Raw genomic sequence first — 17,575 nt, 5'->3', positions numbered from 1 at the left:
GCATAGATATGTACTAAGGTCGGATCAAAACTTTATATCAGGGGGGGGGGGGTGTTAGAACTCACACTTAACATAGAGACGAGTTTTTGAGCATGTTCTTTAATTGTATCTAAATAACATGTGTATCTATCTTAACCTTACATTTGCATATTCCAAGGGTTAAAGAGACAACTTAAGTTATTAGGTTATTTATGAAACTCTTGTAGTCTAGCTATTTAATTTGGATGACTCCGAAAATATGAAAGTATTCCAAGATTCCAACAGGATTCTAAACATGCCATATTAAAGATTAAAATTGTTTTTAGTGCATTTCCCGCAAAAGTAATAATATATTCTGTTCTTGTCAGCGTTTCTTTAATTGTGAAGCTACAAAAATATAAATGCAGAAAACCCAGACAATGAGAATGTTCGCCAACAAAATTAATCTTTTTCCGTAGGAAATAAAACCGAATATGTTATGAAGAATTTTCTGGCTTTTTTGACGTATTTTTGTCGGAGCTGGTACTCAATTTTAGGGAGTCTATTATAACTCTCGTTATCAGTCTGGTTACTCGTAGATTGGAGCTGATGCTAAAAGACAGCTTCTAAACGAATTACTGTTTTGCGTGAACCTTTTGAAAATATTTTGTTCTTAAGGAATTCAACAAAACTTAATTGTATATTATTATCTTACTATAACAACTAACACATGCACTTATGATGAGCCTCTGATCGTGGTTTGAAGCTTGCTATAAGCTAACTACTTTCTCAAATTCTGAAGTGTAAATTGTAGATAGACAAATGTTTGGTTCTTGTATTTAAGGAAATAGGTGCAATAAAGTTCATAGTTTCTCTAAAAATTAAATAAAAACAAATCAAGGTAAACCATTAAGTTGGGAAGAAACTTTAGTGTGCCGCTCACAAACTACTCGTTGCAGAATCTCTTTTAGCTTCAGTTCTCGAGAGATTCAAATCTTTTATATCTAATTAATAGATATGTTTAGTTCTAGAAAATCTCTAGACTTTCTTAATTTTTTAAAATCTTAAAAGTTTTTTCTATCTTACAGATAATAAATTTTGAAAGAAAAGGACACTTTAAGAAAGCCTTACACTATTCATGTGCGTCAAAATAAAATAAGAATTAATTGAAAAAAAAAATATAGCAATTTAGATTTTTCCAATTCTAAATCGTGTGAAAACAAAGATTTTAGTTATTTTTAACAGCAAACCGCATTTTGGTATGATTATCGTTAAATTACTTGCAAATTTTAAGATGAATGCTTTATACGAGGTGTGTTCAAAAAGTACCCGGAATTTTTAAATTTCGAGATCTAGAGAGTCCGAAGGTCAAAATTTGTGTTGGTATACATGTCCCAAAAGTATGATGCAATTTTCAGCTATATTCACTGTGTACTTTGTCTGTGGTAGTTGCTAACGTTCGGCGTGTTTTTATAACCATGGCTATTTTTGCTTGTTTAAACAATGTTTGACCAAAAAAACAATCGCATGAACATCGCCCAGGAGCTGTTAAATGACGTCAACGACTAACCAAGTTTACTTGAAAGGCTCACAACTGGTGATGAAACATGGGTGTACGGTTATGATATCTAAACCAAAGCACAATCGTCAACCTGGAAGCATCCAACGCCACCAACTAAAAAAGCACTTCAAGTTCGATCAAATGTTAAGGTTTTGCATACTTTTTTCTTCAATTTGAATTGCATAGTGCATCAAGAGATCTTACCACAAGGTCGTACGATTATTAAGGAGTATTACCTTGAAGTTATGCGACGTTTGCGTTTAGCAATCCGAAAAAACGTTCAGATTCAGAAACAATACCGGTCATTCCCCAACCTCCATATTCACAAGATATGGCTACGTGTAACTTTTTTCTGTTTCCAAAGTTAAAGAGATCCATGAAATGACGGTGTTTTTCCTCAATCGAAGAAGTAAAGGCCGAATCGATGAGAATGCTCAAGGACATATCATAAAGTGAATATCAAGAGTACTTATATCTAGGGGGGCTACATTGTAGTCGACCACAATGATGTAAACGAATAAATAAATATTTTTTGATGGAAAAACGAAAATTCCGGTACTTTTTAAACACACCTCGTGGATCATTCAACCCACCCTGTATCTTTAATTGGTCAAAAGTTGATGAATTTGTGCTGAGCGATTGTTATCATTCAAAAGTAGTATTTTTAAAAACTTTTTTTAATGCTAATTTTATATTCATTTAGAAAAAGTAAATTACTATACAAATATAAGGGGGGCTATATCTATTAACGCAATACGAACACCTACAAACATATGTATCTACCATCCTTTTGACTAATTTATTTGTAAACTTTACTTATAAACAAATAACTTGAACCTAATAATATGAGTATAGCAATATTGAAATTAATATTTTCAAATTTCCATAACCTGACACTATAAATATAGGTGAGAAAACACATACATATCAAGATACTAACCTTGTACCTATATAAAGCTATTAGTTGCTATTATAAATGCAAACCAACAATATTGATAAAATAATAATTGTTATTTTGGTTGAACTAGTTCTTGGACTCAAAATTTGAATGCATAGGTACATGTTCAATATTTAATTTCTGTTATACGCATATTCAAAGTGTATACTCATGTTCCTAAAGACTTATACTCAATATCCTTACCCCAAAGATAAAATTTTATCTTTTGTTTTCGTATAACATACATGAGCCTAAAACTTCCATTCGTAAATAAATATTCTATAGTTCGCATAAAACTAAAAAATACGCAGTTTCTATTTCTTCAAACAAAACAAAAACTGCACCCACACAAAATCATATAAAACGCATTTTCCTTATTTCCTTTATTCTCGAAACACAAAGCAAAAAAAACTCAGAGTAAATAAAAAAATATATCGTACAAAAAAATTTCATACGCGTTAAAAAAAAAGAAGAAAAAAACAGCCCGGAAGTTTAGCGGTTTTATTTAAATTTTTCATCAATCTATTTTAAAAACGGGGGTTGAAGTTGAGAAAAACACAAGAAGCCATCGGAGTACACGTATTTTGTATGCAATCCAGAAACCAGAAAAGAATGAAGCGGCGGCGACATAATTTTCCATTATACATTATGTATTTTGTTTTATGTTGTAAGTTGTAAGTTGAATACCCACCTTATGTACTTGTTTTGCCGGTGATTGTGTTTTTCTTCTGCTTTTTACATTTAAGTACCTTAAACCTTACCTATGCTTTTTTTCGTCGCGTCGCGGTAGTCGTGAAAAAATGAAAACAAAAATTCTGCACGCAGTCGGCTTTTCATTTATTTGATAGACTCGGAGGTCTAACACATATACATAGATATGTATATAGACCCTGTATACAACATACATTATTTTTTTATTTTATGGCAGAAAATGGAAAATGCGACGATGCGTAACAAGGGCTATTGTCTTTAATATGACATTCTATTTCTTAGGCGCTTTGCTTTGCTTGGCTATTTTTCGCTCTTAGCTCTTACACGCATAATTTTGCTTTTTAAAGGGATCAAATGCCAAAAAAAAAGAAAACAGACACAAAACAGAGATGGAAATTGCTCTTTATACATTTTCGTTTGCTTGTTTTGCATTACAAATTTGTTTACATTGCATGCCGCATTTAATTGATTGGGGGTAGATGAGGACTAACGAATATAGTTTGTATGAGATATCTATCTATCTATGAGTATAAGGCTTTTATTTTGACTTAAAACGAAAGAATATTGCAAATGCATAAAACTAGTGACCATGACTGCATTGAAAAGAAAGAATATTTTTCACAAATGTCATGACTCTGTATGACAGGACAGGATGTAGGTAATTATGTATTAAGTTAATTGTATCTGAATTGTAAGAATACATATATTGAATAATGTAGGCCTATAGGTTCATATGAATATGCATTTATATACATGTACATACACACTGTCGGACAAAATAAAGTGCAAATCCAAAATCTTAAGTCGGATTGAAATATTTTCATTTAAATACATATGTACGTGAGTGCCATTAATATTTGGTTTTTAGTTTCTTTCCATAAAACACTTTACTTAAAAACCAGTTTTTCTTTAAAATATTTTAGATTTAATAATTTCAATATATACACATTTTTTAATCAAAATAGCAATTTAACAAAATAAAAAACACAAAGAATACGATAACTCAAAAAATAACACTTCATTAATATTCGGTTTTTTTACGTACTTATATTAATTTTTTAATTAATCTTTCTTACCATTGATTTTAAGATTTAGTTGGACACCCTTGATTGGATAAATCACCGTTCAGTCGCTTGGGCATGTTTTTTATAATTTTTTGAAGGTATTCAATGCCTATTTTTCTAAATTCTTCTTAAAGCCGTTGTTTGAGTGCACTTATTGACGAGACAGAGTTTTTGCGAACTCAACGGTCCAATTCATCCCACAAATTCGCGATTGGGTTAAGGTCTGGAGATTGTGGAGGTGTTTGGATAACTTTAGGACAGTTATACAGAAGCTATTAACTTACAACATGCGCCTTGTGCTCCGGGTCTTTGTCCTGGTAAAATTTGAAATTCCTTAAAATGCCCATTTATTCAGCACTTGCATTTAATTTCCTTTTAGGATCCTCAAATAGTATTCCTTATTCAATATACCGTCGACGAATACTAAATTTCCCATGTCTCTTGCCTAAATGCACCCCTAAACAATCATGTGCCAGCTTCCATGCTTCACTGTTGGCTTTGTGTTCCTGCTTTTAAGCTCTTCATTTGGCTTGCGCCACACCATAACTCTCCAATCCGATCCTAAGACGTTGTACTTACTCTCGTCCGCAAATATTACATCATCCCACCAAGTTGCATCCATATTTTTGTGTTCTCTCGCAAATTTGATCCGAATTTGTTTGTTAAACATATTTATAAATGGTTTTTTTTTTGGGCAACACGATCATTGTAGCCATTTGTCTTTATGGTTCGGCGTACCGTTGATGCAGATATTTTCATTTTGCATTCCATTAACAATTCTTGCACAATTGAACGATCTTACACTAAATTGCTTTAAAAATGTATGAAACGTCTATTGAACACTTTATTTTAACGGTACTCTTGAATAGACAAACTGTTAATAGTGGCAAATGTCAAACTCAGCAAAGAAAACAAAAAAAAACGAATATTAATGAAGCGCTTACATGTGTCCTTTTTGCGCATCCCATTATTTTGGATTCTTTCCCAAAAAGACGGTAAACTGCAACGCTCATCCAAAGGTATTCTGTCATCCAAAATGGACCAAAGGTGCTCAATAGGGCTAAGGTCTGGGGTTGAGGTGGCCGTTAACTAATCTTTTGCAATTCTGCTTGTATGCTTTGTGTTATTATCTTGTTAAAAAATATAATATTCCAAAGACATTTTTGAAGCAGAAGAAGCTATATTTTCTCTGACAATATTGACGTAACTAGAACCCGTCATTTTAGTGTCCATTTTAATAATATTTCCAACCCCACTAAAGGAAAAACATCCCCATACCATAAGCGACCCTCCTCCATGTTTGATGGTATTTTGAATGCACCTTTGGCTCAGTCTTTCCGATGGTTTGCCCTAAACTCGTTTTCTGGCTTTTAAATTTTTTAATTCAAATTAAAACTCATCGGGCCAAATTACGTGATCCCAAAAGGATTGTGGCTTTGATAGAAACTTTCTGGAAAAAGCTTATTAAAGGCTTTTCTTCGCAAAAAAAATTCTTAAGCCACTTTCATTCAGTCGCCTTTGAACAGTCCTTGGTGTAATGGATAACTCCAGGTCTTCTTTGATGCTTCTGGCCGAAGATTCTCGAGCCTCAATTTTTATTCTGCGGTCAAAAAACATCTGTAGTCTTCCTTTTTCCCTTTAAAGCTGACGACAGCTCTTTGTTGTACAAAATTAAAATAAATTGTTCTTACACCAGCTGTTTCATAATATCCTTACCCGAATAAAATAAAAATAAGCAATTAAATGAATATAACTTTAAATTTAATTTATACACCTTTTAATATTTTCCCTGCTATAAAAAATGTTCCTAATTTTTTTTTTTTAATATTTAGTAAGAAATTGAGAGAGTAATAAAAATTGCACTTTATTTTGTCTGACAGTGTATTCTTTTAATTTGATCATACAAAATTGCCAGTTTAGGTTTTGAAATCTAAGTAGATACAATGGCATAAGGAGGATTTTGATCAAGGGCTGTATTGAAATTTTTGAAAATTCACCAGTTTCCTACAAAAAAATTTAATTCAAATCTCGGCTCTAAATTTTTCTATCAAATCAGACTGTTGATTCGTTCATAACAAAATATTGTATGTGGTTAATAATTTGTAGTAATATCTTTCTTTGTTCTCCTAGTACTTGAGTCAAAAACTTTTCCTTATCAGTTTTTTGTTGTTTTTGAAGGTTTTCGTGTTCTGTTAAAAAAGTTGTCAGTTTTATTTTTCTAAAAATTTAAATAAATTTAAATTTAAATAGAAATCCAATTTAGGTACCATTTAGTAACACAAATACTGATTGTTTTTTCTAAGAAAATTTAGCACAGAATGAAATCATTTTGAAGTCAATACCTGTATTTATTCACGACATATTGAGAATCGAAAATCAATTTTGCGATTTAAATTTTTATGAAAAACTGACTGTTATAAAAATTTTAACCAGATGTCAAAAACGTTATTCTTCGTTGCATAAAATTATTTTGGAGATAAAATTAATTTTTGCTCGTAAAATATTAGAGGTCAGAACTGCTTGTTTTCAGTTTTTTTATTTGTAAGGCAATTTCGAGCCTTTTCTGCATTTTTCTGCATTATTATCTGCATAATAAAATGTTATCTATATATAAATGATATCTCCACTGAGACATGGACGACGAAAAAAACTTCCCGAACACATACATCTCCCTCAAAATCTTTTATTTAAACTCTAAGGACCTTGAAACGTCGATAAATAGCAACATTTTCAATTTGACAAATCGTACCGATTACAATGACTTCCGATTGGAAGTTAAAAATTACTTTCAAACCTTTTCGCTGTTCTGTTGAAAGACGTTTTATTAGTAATATTTCAATTAAGGCTATCAAAATGGATTGAAAAAGTGCAACTTGATTGTCAGGAAAAAGCACTTATTTAAGGAATCAGCAATAAGCTATACTTAAACGTTAATTCCCAAATGAAAATAGACTTTTGATACAGCTAAAAATACCTTTGTATATATTTATCTAAAATCTGGTACACTTGGAACACAAAAAATCATGTGTATGACAATTTTATTTGTATCTATCATTGTTCCCATTGAAATTAAATACTTATTCTCGTCTTCAAATATTTAGGAGATTTTATTCTTTTCTTTAAAAGTATATTTCTAAACTCACTTCACTTATACATAAATCATATTTAAAACAAAAACGTTAAGCTATACAAATTTATATTTTTAATTTTATTTTTTTTTAGATAACTTCATGAAAAATACAGATTTGATATCCGAACTGGCGCTTAAAAATAACATCTTCTCGACCTTTCAACAAAGCTTCATCAGGATGGGTGGCCCAACAACAGCTGAAGGGCAAACCTATTGCTTGCGATGGAACAATCACAAATCAAATTTGGTTGAAATTTTGGACGCTCTAATCAAAATTGAGAGCTATGTTGATTGTACGATTGTAGTTGACGATCAAGTACAATTCAAAGCACATCGTGTTGTATTAGCAGCAAATTCTCCATATTTCCAATCAATATTACAAGATGTCCCCATGGATCATTGTAGTATTTTGTTTCCTGGGGTTCAAGCGTTTGAAATGCGTGCGCTTTTAGAGTACATGTATACCGGAGAAGTAAATGTTACACAGAGCCAAATTCCAAAAATAATGAGAATAGCTGAACAACTCGAAGTAAAGGGTCTCTTTGATATGGCCGACTTAAAAGAAAAATTCAATAAATTCGAAGAAAGTGGAAGTAGTCCATATGCGACCGCAACAGCAGCTACTGCTTCTATTGCAGCTTCTTCTTCTTCCCTACCACATTCTTCACACGAACGCCGTTTAAATGGCGGAAAGGACTCCAATGAAAATTTGAATTCTTCACCAATCATTTCAACTTCTACGAATATCAGTCCATCTGCTGCACCTACAAGTAGCTCGTCACCTACATATTCATATAAATCGGCATACCCGAACATGTATTCAAAAAGTCCACAGCCCGTTCCCTACGCTATGGATCGTCATTCGTCTTGGCCAATTTCGCCAGTGGTACCAAGTTCATTACCAAACACCGCTTCTATGTTGAGCTCCGTGTATGAATCTGCACCCGATATGAACCCTCTGAAACGAAAAAAGTTGTCATCTATTTCGAGTATGCTAATGAACCGCGATACGCCTATTTTGCGAAATGTATTGGCCCAAACACATTCTGCAGATTCATCGCAGCCTATGCCATTGGTTTGTCAACCTGCTAAAAATGAAAAGACTGAAAAATCGCCACAGGTTAGCGCAACTGGTGCAAATTACTGCAATGGAGCGGACTATAATGATAAGGTAAACTTTCCTATTACAAGTTTTGTGTGTTGTTCTTTTAATAAAAATGTCAGTGTGAGCTAGGAGTTTGAATTCATATGCAGAGGTAAGAATGCAATGTGATTTAACCTAACCACCTAATGTAGCCTAGAGGTAGAGATACTTGATATACGTTTGCGTTTAAATGTATTAATGCATCTTTGCTGAGCAACAAAAGTAGTCGATTGTTTAATTTTCTTAAATTATATGTGTATGTATATAAATTATATATTTATTATAAATATATAAATATATAAGTATACATATATACATATATACATATATACATACATATATGTTTATATTAATTGAGTATCAGTTTTAACAATTTGTATTTGTTTCGTGATTCTAGAAAGTAAAATACGATGAGCCTCATTCACCATACACTGATAGATCGTACGACGACGACGGGCTTGACAGTCCACAAACTTATCCAGGAGAAAATCGATTAGGTTCATTTGGATCGCAACAACAACAGAAACCGGAATGGAAGCGTTACAAACAGTACACTCGCAGCGATATTCTGCAAGCCATCGAGTGCGTTCGTAATGGCATGAGTGCTCTGCAGGCATCACGCAAGTTTGGAGTTCCCTCGCGCACACTCTACGATAAAGTGAAGAAGCTTGGAATAACTACCGGTCGACCCATGAATAGAACCATTAAACGTAGTCCAAGTACAGGTGGTGGCAGTAGTGCTGCATTCCCATATAGTCATGGTTACGGCCAATCGGAGCCTTTGCTTTCATCGATGCATGATAATGTTGACAGAGAAAAGGATCAGGAACGCCATCATCCTCCCACAATACCCCATCCAGCAGCTGCTCTCTTGGATCCTGCATTTCTGCAGCAAGCTTTTGAAAGCCGCGGTGGTGATATCGCTGGACGAGAAGCCTTACATGCAATGGCATTAGCTGCTGCAGCTCATGCTGCTGTTAATGGAATGTCAACTAGTCCGGGAACTAATGGAACCGCTCGCTCACCCAGTCCTAGTTTTGCAATGAAATATGGTAGATCAAAAAGTCCAACTGGTCATCAATATCATGAAAGAAATTTATTGATTGAAAGAGAAAAAGAACGTGAGTGTGAACGCGAACGAGAGCGTGAACGAGAACGTGAACGAGAACGAGATCGTGAACGTGAACACGAAAGACGCATCATCGATCATGAGATGAAAAAAGAGAAAGAGCGTCTTCAACGTGAGAGGGAGGCTGAAACTGATCATGAACGAGAAATATCTCAGCACAGACTTGAAGGACAGGATGAAGAAAATGATCAAGTCGAAGATTTATCGGTAACACGTAAAGAAACCACTTCACCAAGTTTTAATAATCATCATGGTGTCATAGTACCCCCAATGAGCACCAAACTCCCAGCTCATAGTAGTGACGAATTTAGAGCAAATGAAAATTTATCACGTGAAATTCTAAGAGACGAATGTGATTAGACATAAATAAGATATTTATAGGCTTATAGATATTGATGAGCAAGAACAGTTACCTTCTTGTTTTTATTTATTAAGTAGGGCTATGTATTCAGTGCAATAGGTTACTCTAGTACCTAGTTTGTTCCTCTTTATAAGCAGCAATTAGACTCTGTGTCGCATTGACTTTAAAGGATTATGTATTCTTAACTAAGCCTTTCATCTAACATTCAGCTGAAAGCATTATTAATAAACAAAAATACTTTGAACTTTTGCAGAAAATAAGAATAACGTTCAACGTTACTTCAAACATATTAAACAAAATTTTAAATAAAAAAATAAAGGAATATCTAAACTTAGCTTTAAAGCAGGCTTTAAAAGTCATTCAAATGTTGCTCAATGATATACTTTGTAAAAGGAAACAAAGTTAATTCTATGACTTTAAAAATTAAACATTAACATTATCATTAACTAAAAATTCAATTCAGCTGAAATGTGTAAAAGGTTCTAAGAGACATACATGTAGAAAAATTATAGTAAGGCTACATTATTTTCTCAGTGCAAACAAAATATAAATAGTGTAAGTGTTGATATGCATAAAGCGTATATAGTAAAATTTGTTGTTAAATCACCGAGTGCCTAAATGTAGAAAAAATATTATCTATGTTCGAATGAAGATTATTATTTTAAAAATGTCCAAAATAATTTCTTACATGTTATTTGCCATTATAGTTTATTTTAATTTTCTTGACTAAGAACATTACAAAACCACTTCAACAACTTTTGCCATCAATCATTTTATTTAGTTCTTAAGCTTAGATTAAAGTTTTTCTTCTATCTCTATCAAACAAAAAATATAAATAAAAATAAAAATAAAAAAAGACTGATATTGAAGAGCTACAAATATATTAAATTTAAAAAAAAAAATATTTTTCTTAAAACAAAAAAATACGTAAACAATATTTTCCTATATTGAACCTTTATTGAAATAAACTCAAGAAAGCTACACAAATGGACCTGAATTGTTAAGAAATGCAAATAGAAACATTATTAATTTTATAAAAGAGAAAAAATGAATACCTCCTAAAAAATATTAATAGTCAAAAAAACCTGCCAGTGATTTGTTTAAGAGCTACCTCCTTAGATTAAATTTTAGTTTTAAAAATTGTATGTATCATAAATATAATTAAGTAAATAAATCAAATCAAAATCAAAATACCTCATTTAAAGCAAATTATACAAATTTTAACAATTATCTTAACAATGTTCTTAACCAAGTTATAATTTTAATTTTGTATGTTAGTTTTATTTTTATGTTAAAAGACTGAAGTATGTATAATCACATTAAAAGTATCAAAAATATATCCAACATAGTTTTGTACCAACTTGGAATAAGATTAAAAATGTATTTGTTATCTAAGGTTTTTAATTTGAAAAACTTTACCTACGCGCTGGGGCAATGCAATTTAAATGCTCTTTTAAATCTAATTTTATTTTCGATACATAAATTAATTGCTAATGAATGTAAATACATAAAGTTATTACTTTGTTTTCTTAAAAATCAGTTAAACTTATGATATGCAAAACGTTAATACTATTTTAAATACAGAATTCAATGTTTTTGTGTTAAGAAATTCAGTTTAAGGAAAGAATTTAAAAATGGCAGCACGAGCACATTAAAATATTTTTTTAATCGTTTAAGTTAATTTAAAAACTAGAATTTTACGCAATATGAAGTATGCTATGAATATGTTTAAGTTATTATGTTCCAATCGTATATTCAAATTCATAGAAACCCTAAGTTTTCAAACTGACTGAAATAAAATTAAATAAATTCTTGAAAATATAGCACAAAGTGAAGTTTATTTTAATTTTTTTTAGAAATTCACAAATAAGTCCCTAATGAGTTATCCGTTCGGAGCGGAAGCTTGTCCGTAACTGATTTCGACGGAAGTCCATGATGTTGTGTTCGATAGAAACGGACACACTTAGGCCCATTGTGATACCACATGAATCTTGAGGCTTCCTCCTAAGCTCAATGGAACCAGCTTGAGTCCCTTACGAAACGTGAGAGGCTGATTATACCGATATGATTTAGATCGTTTAGATCGTTAAAGACGAATTCTCCTAAATAATTCTTGCGTTTTCGAGCCAGAGCAGGGCATGTGCAGAGAAGATGAAGAACTGTTTCTTCCTCTTCCTCGTACATACAGCTTCTGCAAAAGTCATTTGAGAATACGCCTGGTCTCGTGGCGTGCTTTCCTATTAGACAGTGTCCGGTTATGAGACCTATTAGAGAGAGCAAGCACGTTTTAAATCCCAGTGTCTTGCATTAGCAGCAGTTTACAAGTAGCGATTGGTATGCCAGTACTTGCCAAACGTGGTAGCATGGGCTGTACTGTACCGTTCCTGGCGAGTTCATCTGCCTTACAGTTACCTGTAATGTCTCTATATGGCCCGGCACCCAGCAAAGGTGAATATTAAACTGTTGCGCCATCTCCATTAGAGATGATCGACAGTTATGGACTGTTATAGAGTTTTTAGAGACAGAGTCCAGAGATTTGGCCTGGCTATCTGAAAAATTACGGATATCAGATGTTGATATCACGTTTTCTTTGAGCCAGGACAAGTTTTCCTTTATCGCCAAAAGTTCCGCCTGGAACACGCTACAATGATTGGGAAGGCGGAATGAGAGACTTAATTTCAGTCGTTCAGAGTACACACCTCCACCAACCCTTTCTTTTCCTTTTGACCCATCTGTGTAAAAATGTTTCCACCGATTTACATTTACAGTAGGCATGTTGAGACGAAAACAGAAGGCTTGTATCGATACTTGCCCTTAAATGGATATAAATCAATCTTTCCAAGGTCTTAAGAAGGAATGATGATAGACTTATAGGTCGTAGATCTTTATTATTGACTTTCGAGCATTTACCTGCTTTGGGTATAAAAACAACTTTAATTTCTCTCCATGCCGGGGGAACATGGAACAGGTAAAGACAGCTGGTAAAAACTGCCTCAAGGATTGGTGCAATTATGTCAGAAGTCTTTTGTAACTCGGGTGGTATTATTCCATCTGGTCCTGCAGATGGAGAGGTTTGAAGCTGTTGAGAGCCCATTGTAGCTTATCCCTTGTGATCAGACCTTGTGGATATGTTGTATTTGAACTTGAACGTATATAATTGTTGCAAGTTTCGGTAAAAGAACTACCAGGAAAGTGAGTGTCTAATAGTAAGTTCTGCGATTCATTACTTGAATTTGTCCAGAAGCCGCCTGCATTTTTCAAGCAGCTTGGCATTGCTGGACTAATTGAAAGAATTTTCCGTAACCTAGAGGCTTCAGAAGTTTCTTCTATCGTACCACAAAAGGATCGCCTAGAAGATCGCTTAGATTTCCTCAGTACCTTCTTGTAGATTTGTAGGTATTCTTTGTAAGAGTCCCGGTGAGGGGCTGGTCTTGCGGCTTTGGCCCGGTTGAAAAGTTTCCTGCATTATTTCCTGAGCGAGTCAAACTCTGAGGCCCACCATTGTGGTTTCCCCTTTCCTCTTATGTGTATAAGTGGACAAGCAATTTCTAGCAATCTGTTCATAGCTGAGGTAAATTCGTTGACTTTGTTGTCAAGTTCGTTAGCTTAAAAGGAATGACTAGATAGTCCAGGTTCTAGTAAACTCTGTAATGAGTTCCTGTATGAAGCCCAGTCAGTTTTTCGAGAGTTTCGAAAATTCACATTTATATTGGACTGGATATACATGGAGAACGAGTGTTCGTTGGATACTTTCCAGTCCTCGATCATATGGTGTATAGTATCTGAGACAAGAGTTAGGTCTAAGACTTCTTGTCGTGTTTTAGTTATGAAGGTTGGTTCATTTCCAACATTACTTACTAAGAGGTTCGTACCAAGAATATAATCCAAAAGAGACTCACCTCTGTCGTTGATATTCGTGCTACCCCATACAGTATGATAAGCGTTAGCATCGTTCCCAATAATTAGGCGGATCCTTTGCCTTTTCGCTTCAGCGACGAACTTCTCCAAGGTTTATAAAGGAAGAGGACCAAGGTGGTCATGGCCAAGATACGCCGACACTAGCCTTGGTCGTTTCCAGCCTAACTACGGTGGTACCTTTGTCACTGAAATGATGGAGTAAAAATACATTAACGCTACGTTTCACTAGTATGCAAGATCTAGGTGCACCTTTATCTGTCACACACAGTGTGTAGTTCCCAGGAGTCCTAAATCCTCGAACAACGGATCCCACAATCCATGGCTCTTGGATCAGGACAATGTCTTCCCCGTTGCTTGCCAGACGGAGAAGAAGTGAGGCCGAGGCCTTTAGGGAGTGTTGGAGATTAATCTGTACTAACTGCAGTATTTTGACAACAATTAGGCAGATCCTCCACCACGGTTTTGTTCTGATCCTCTAGGTCTGAGGATGAACCCAAGAGTTCGTCCTCGCTAAGAAGGATCATGTTAAGGTCCTCCTCAGTCTCCATTAAGGATGGACTGTCCACGACTTTTGTAGGGGGTTGAGTCGCGATTGGAGAGGGCATGGGTGCATCGTCACCTTCTGTTAGGAGACGCCCAATTCCCACCAATCGCTAGTTCATCTTCGGTTGTTTTTGGAGTCCTTCTTTCCGCGTTAACCTCATCTTTTTTATATAGATTCGAATTTTAATGGATTCGAAGCCATAGTTTATGGAGCCCTCGTTTAAGGCTAGAGGAGCCAAGGATTCTTTATTGAGTACCCCTATCGCAACGCATCTTTCGTTGGAAACTCACTTTCGGTTATAGTTACTTTTCATCGGAAGAAAATTGAAAGTATTTTCACTACCCGACGCATTGCGATGGACGTCAATTTCAGACAAAGATTTGCAAATTCAGTGCCGTCGAGAAGAATTCCGGGCCTGGGACGGAAAAATCTCGGACCCCCATATTTACCATTTTTTTTAAAGTTCATGCCTAATGACATGCTATATTCTAATTTGAATTACGAATAGCATGAAATTGGAACCAAAAAAAAGTTAATCATCGAATCAATCGCAAGAGTATCGTCCAGTTATAGTTGAAATGGTGGATGGATAGAAAATAATTCTACATGCGAGGAGATCAGATTCCGAACAGAATCATAGATTCACTTCGATATTGTCAACGAGATGTTAGCAACTGATAATATGGTCGATTAACTATTGAAAAAAAAATGCCATGAAGATATATTATCTAATATGAAAATAAAATAGAGCGAAGTAAAAGTATATGAAATTTGGCTTAAAAAAAATATGTATCGTTTTTCTTTATAATAAAATATTATCATAATGTTTTCATTAGAGTTAGTTTGATTAAATGAAATATTTTCTTTTTGCAAACGAGCTTTCCTAGCTTTCTGATCCGCATAGTGTAGCAAGTCCGGAAACACGATCTTCTGATGAGCACGAACGATTTTTCGAACGAAATTCTTTGTTCTTGCAAGGACGCTAAATGAACGTTCGGCACTAGCTACAGTTACAGGTGTGGTGGAAAACACACAGAGAGCAACACAAATGTTGGGGAAAATCGTCTCCAAGTTCTGGGAATAAATAGCATTGAGAAAGCTCAATGGTGGAAGTTCTGCTTCAAAAATGGCTTCATATAGGTGTTTCAGATGAATTATTTCTTCTTTCAACTCTTGAGACACATGCGAGTTATAATTTTGGATGAACCTTGTACGGAGGTTTTTAATCTCAGTTTTGTCCATTGTTGAAAACTGTCATAAAAATGAAAACGTAGCATTCAAAATTTTCATCGTATTGAACCGTCGAGAAATTCGAGATATAATTGAATCACCAATGACGGAAGAGGTGTTCGCCTTGAAATTTATTTCTTCGTCTGTTTCAATTTACTCTCCGGCTCTTCGATTTTCTCCAAAATGTCTCTTTAATTGCCTTTTTCCGTTCGATGGGAACGATTCTGGAACATCCCCCAATTCAGTTGCAACTACTTTGCATTCAGATAAAATCTGATTCCATCCGCTTCGAATAATGTTCAAATCGGAGATCAAGCTGTCGATATTTCGAATTTCAACTTCAATAGTGATGTTTCTAGCTTGAAGAATGGAACTTTTTTCATTTATAGCGCTAAGAACCATGCACCAAATCAAAGACATCAGGACGCATTCAAATGTGTGCACACATATTTTTTAAAACGCCATTTGCATCTCTTTGACCTTCAGTAGTTTATATCACTCAATTCTTCTTATGATGTTCCAAGTTTTTTCAGATGATTTGCAAATGGTTTCACTGCCTCAATTCTAATAGTACCTATGTTGATGATGAATAAAGATAGAGTATATAAAAATAAAACACTCTCCTTAATTTTACAGGCCCCTAGAAAATCCCGGGCACCTATCGACGGGGCTGTGCAAATTAACAGTAAAATCTTAAAAGCGATGTATTTTCGATAGTTTGTTTTGAAAGAGACAACATTTTTGGGTTTTTAAACTATGAAAAATAGCTGTAATAGTGTAGTTTTTTATATTTAATCGTATCTATTAATAATTATATTGCGCTAGCATTTTTAAGTGTCTAATAAGATGTCCCCTTTTTCAATTCAAAACTATCGAATAAAGTTCCCTTCCTTTACCAAAACTTATGTTTAAAAGAATTAAGCCATAATAATTAGAAATGGATAGTGTAGAATTATTTTTGGACGCCGAGTCCAATGAGCTAAGTGCACGAAAAAAATGTAAAATGTATAATCGACAAACGAAAGCAATATACGCGAATTATTCGACGTGGCGTAAGTATACGTATTTTCTTATCTATTTCTTATACTCTAACTCTACAACTCTTCTTATCTTCTAGTTCGCTTCCAAATTTAAGAAAAACGTTCACTTAAATAAAAATGTGTTTGCTTTTATTTTGGAGAAGATTAAACACAAATACAAAACAAATCATCGGTCTCTCAAACAAGTTCCCGTAACCAAACCTGTACTTTGGAGAAAAACTCCCATTTAAATGGAATGCGTTGAACTTCTCCATAGAGTAATTTCCGATCATCTAATCTGAGAACCACCTCGAAGCAAAATGTCTCAGAGTCATAGGAAATCAGAGACAATTTAGCTCGGACAGTTACCTTGATTCTGTAACAGCTCCAGAAATCCAAAAATTAGTTTTCATCGCCGCTATTTTGTGTTGCAAATGGTAAGGTAGTGTGAACTTAAATTTAAACAAAGGGAAAAAAGAGATAGCTGTATGATAGTTTTATAGCCTTTTCACACCAAACCTAAAACCGGGTTTTCGACATAATATTTTCGAAAACCCGAAAATCGTTGACACCGACCATTTAAACGTTTTCATTTGACATTTTAATTTATTTAAAACCGACTGTCAAATTATTTGTGATAACAAAATGAATTCTAACCAATTCAAATTGATTTTAACGTAACACTAGCTCGCCTCGAAGAAGAGTTTCAGCTGAAATTCTAGGGACGGGTGGAATGGGCTCACGACATGAACCAACAAGCTCGCTTACTTTAACCGGTCCAAACAATTCACTAAGGAGAAGCTAATGTTCTAGAAAAGATCAAAAAATCAACAACAAACAAAACTTACAATACAAATTCATTTTATTTA

The 17,575-nt window shown here is 34.1% G+C and overlaps 1 protein-coding gene across 1 annotated transcript; it reads left to right on the top strand.

Moving 5' to 3' along the window:
• The first annotated feature begins 7,413 nt into the window (after positions 1-7,413).
• Positions 7,414-11,802, top strand: LOC129952384 (broad-complex core protein). Its single transcript, XM_056064940.1, has 2 exons — positions 7,414-8,532; positions 8,903-11,802. The coding sequence occupies exons 1-2, from the start codon at positions 7,462-7,464 to the stop codon at positions 9,992-9,994; spliced, it is 2,163 nt and encodes a 720-aa protein (XP_055920915.1). The 5' UTR covers positions 7,414-7,461; the 3' UTR covers positions 9,995-11,802.
• The last annotated feature ends 5,773 nt before the right edge of the window (positions 11,803-17,575 follow it).

Source organism: Eupeodes corollae, chromosome 3 (assembly GCF_945859685.1).
Source record: "Eupeodes corollae chromosome 3, idEupCoro1.1, whole genome shotgun sequence".
Taxonomy (NCBI): domain Eukaryota; kingdom Metazoa; phylum Arthropoda; class Insecta; order Diptera; family Syrphidae; genus Eupeodes; species Eupeodes corollae.
Note: the sequence above shows the minus strand (reverse complement) of the source record. Positions and strands in the feature narration are given on the sequence as shown.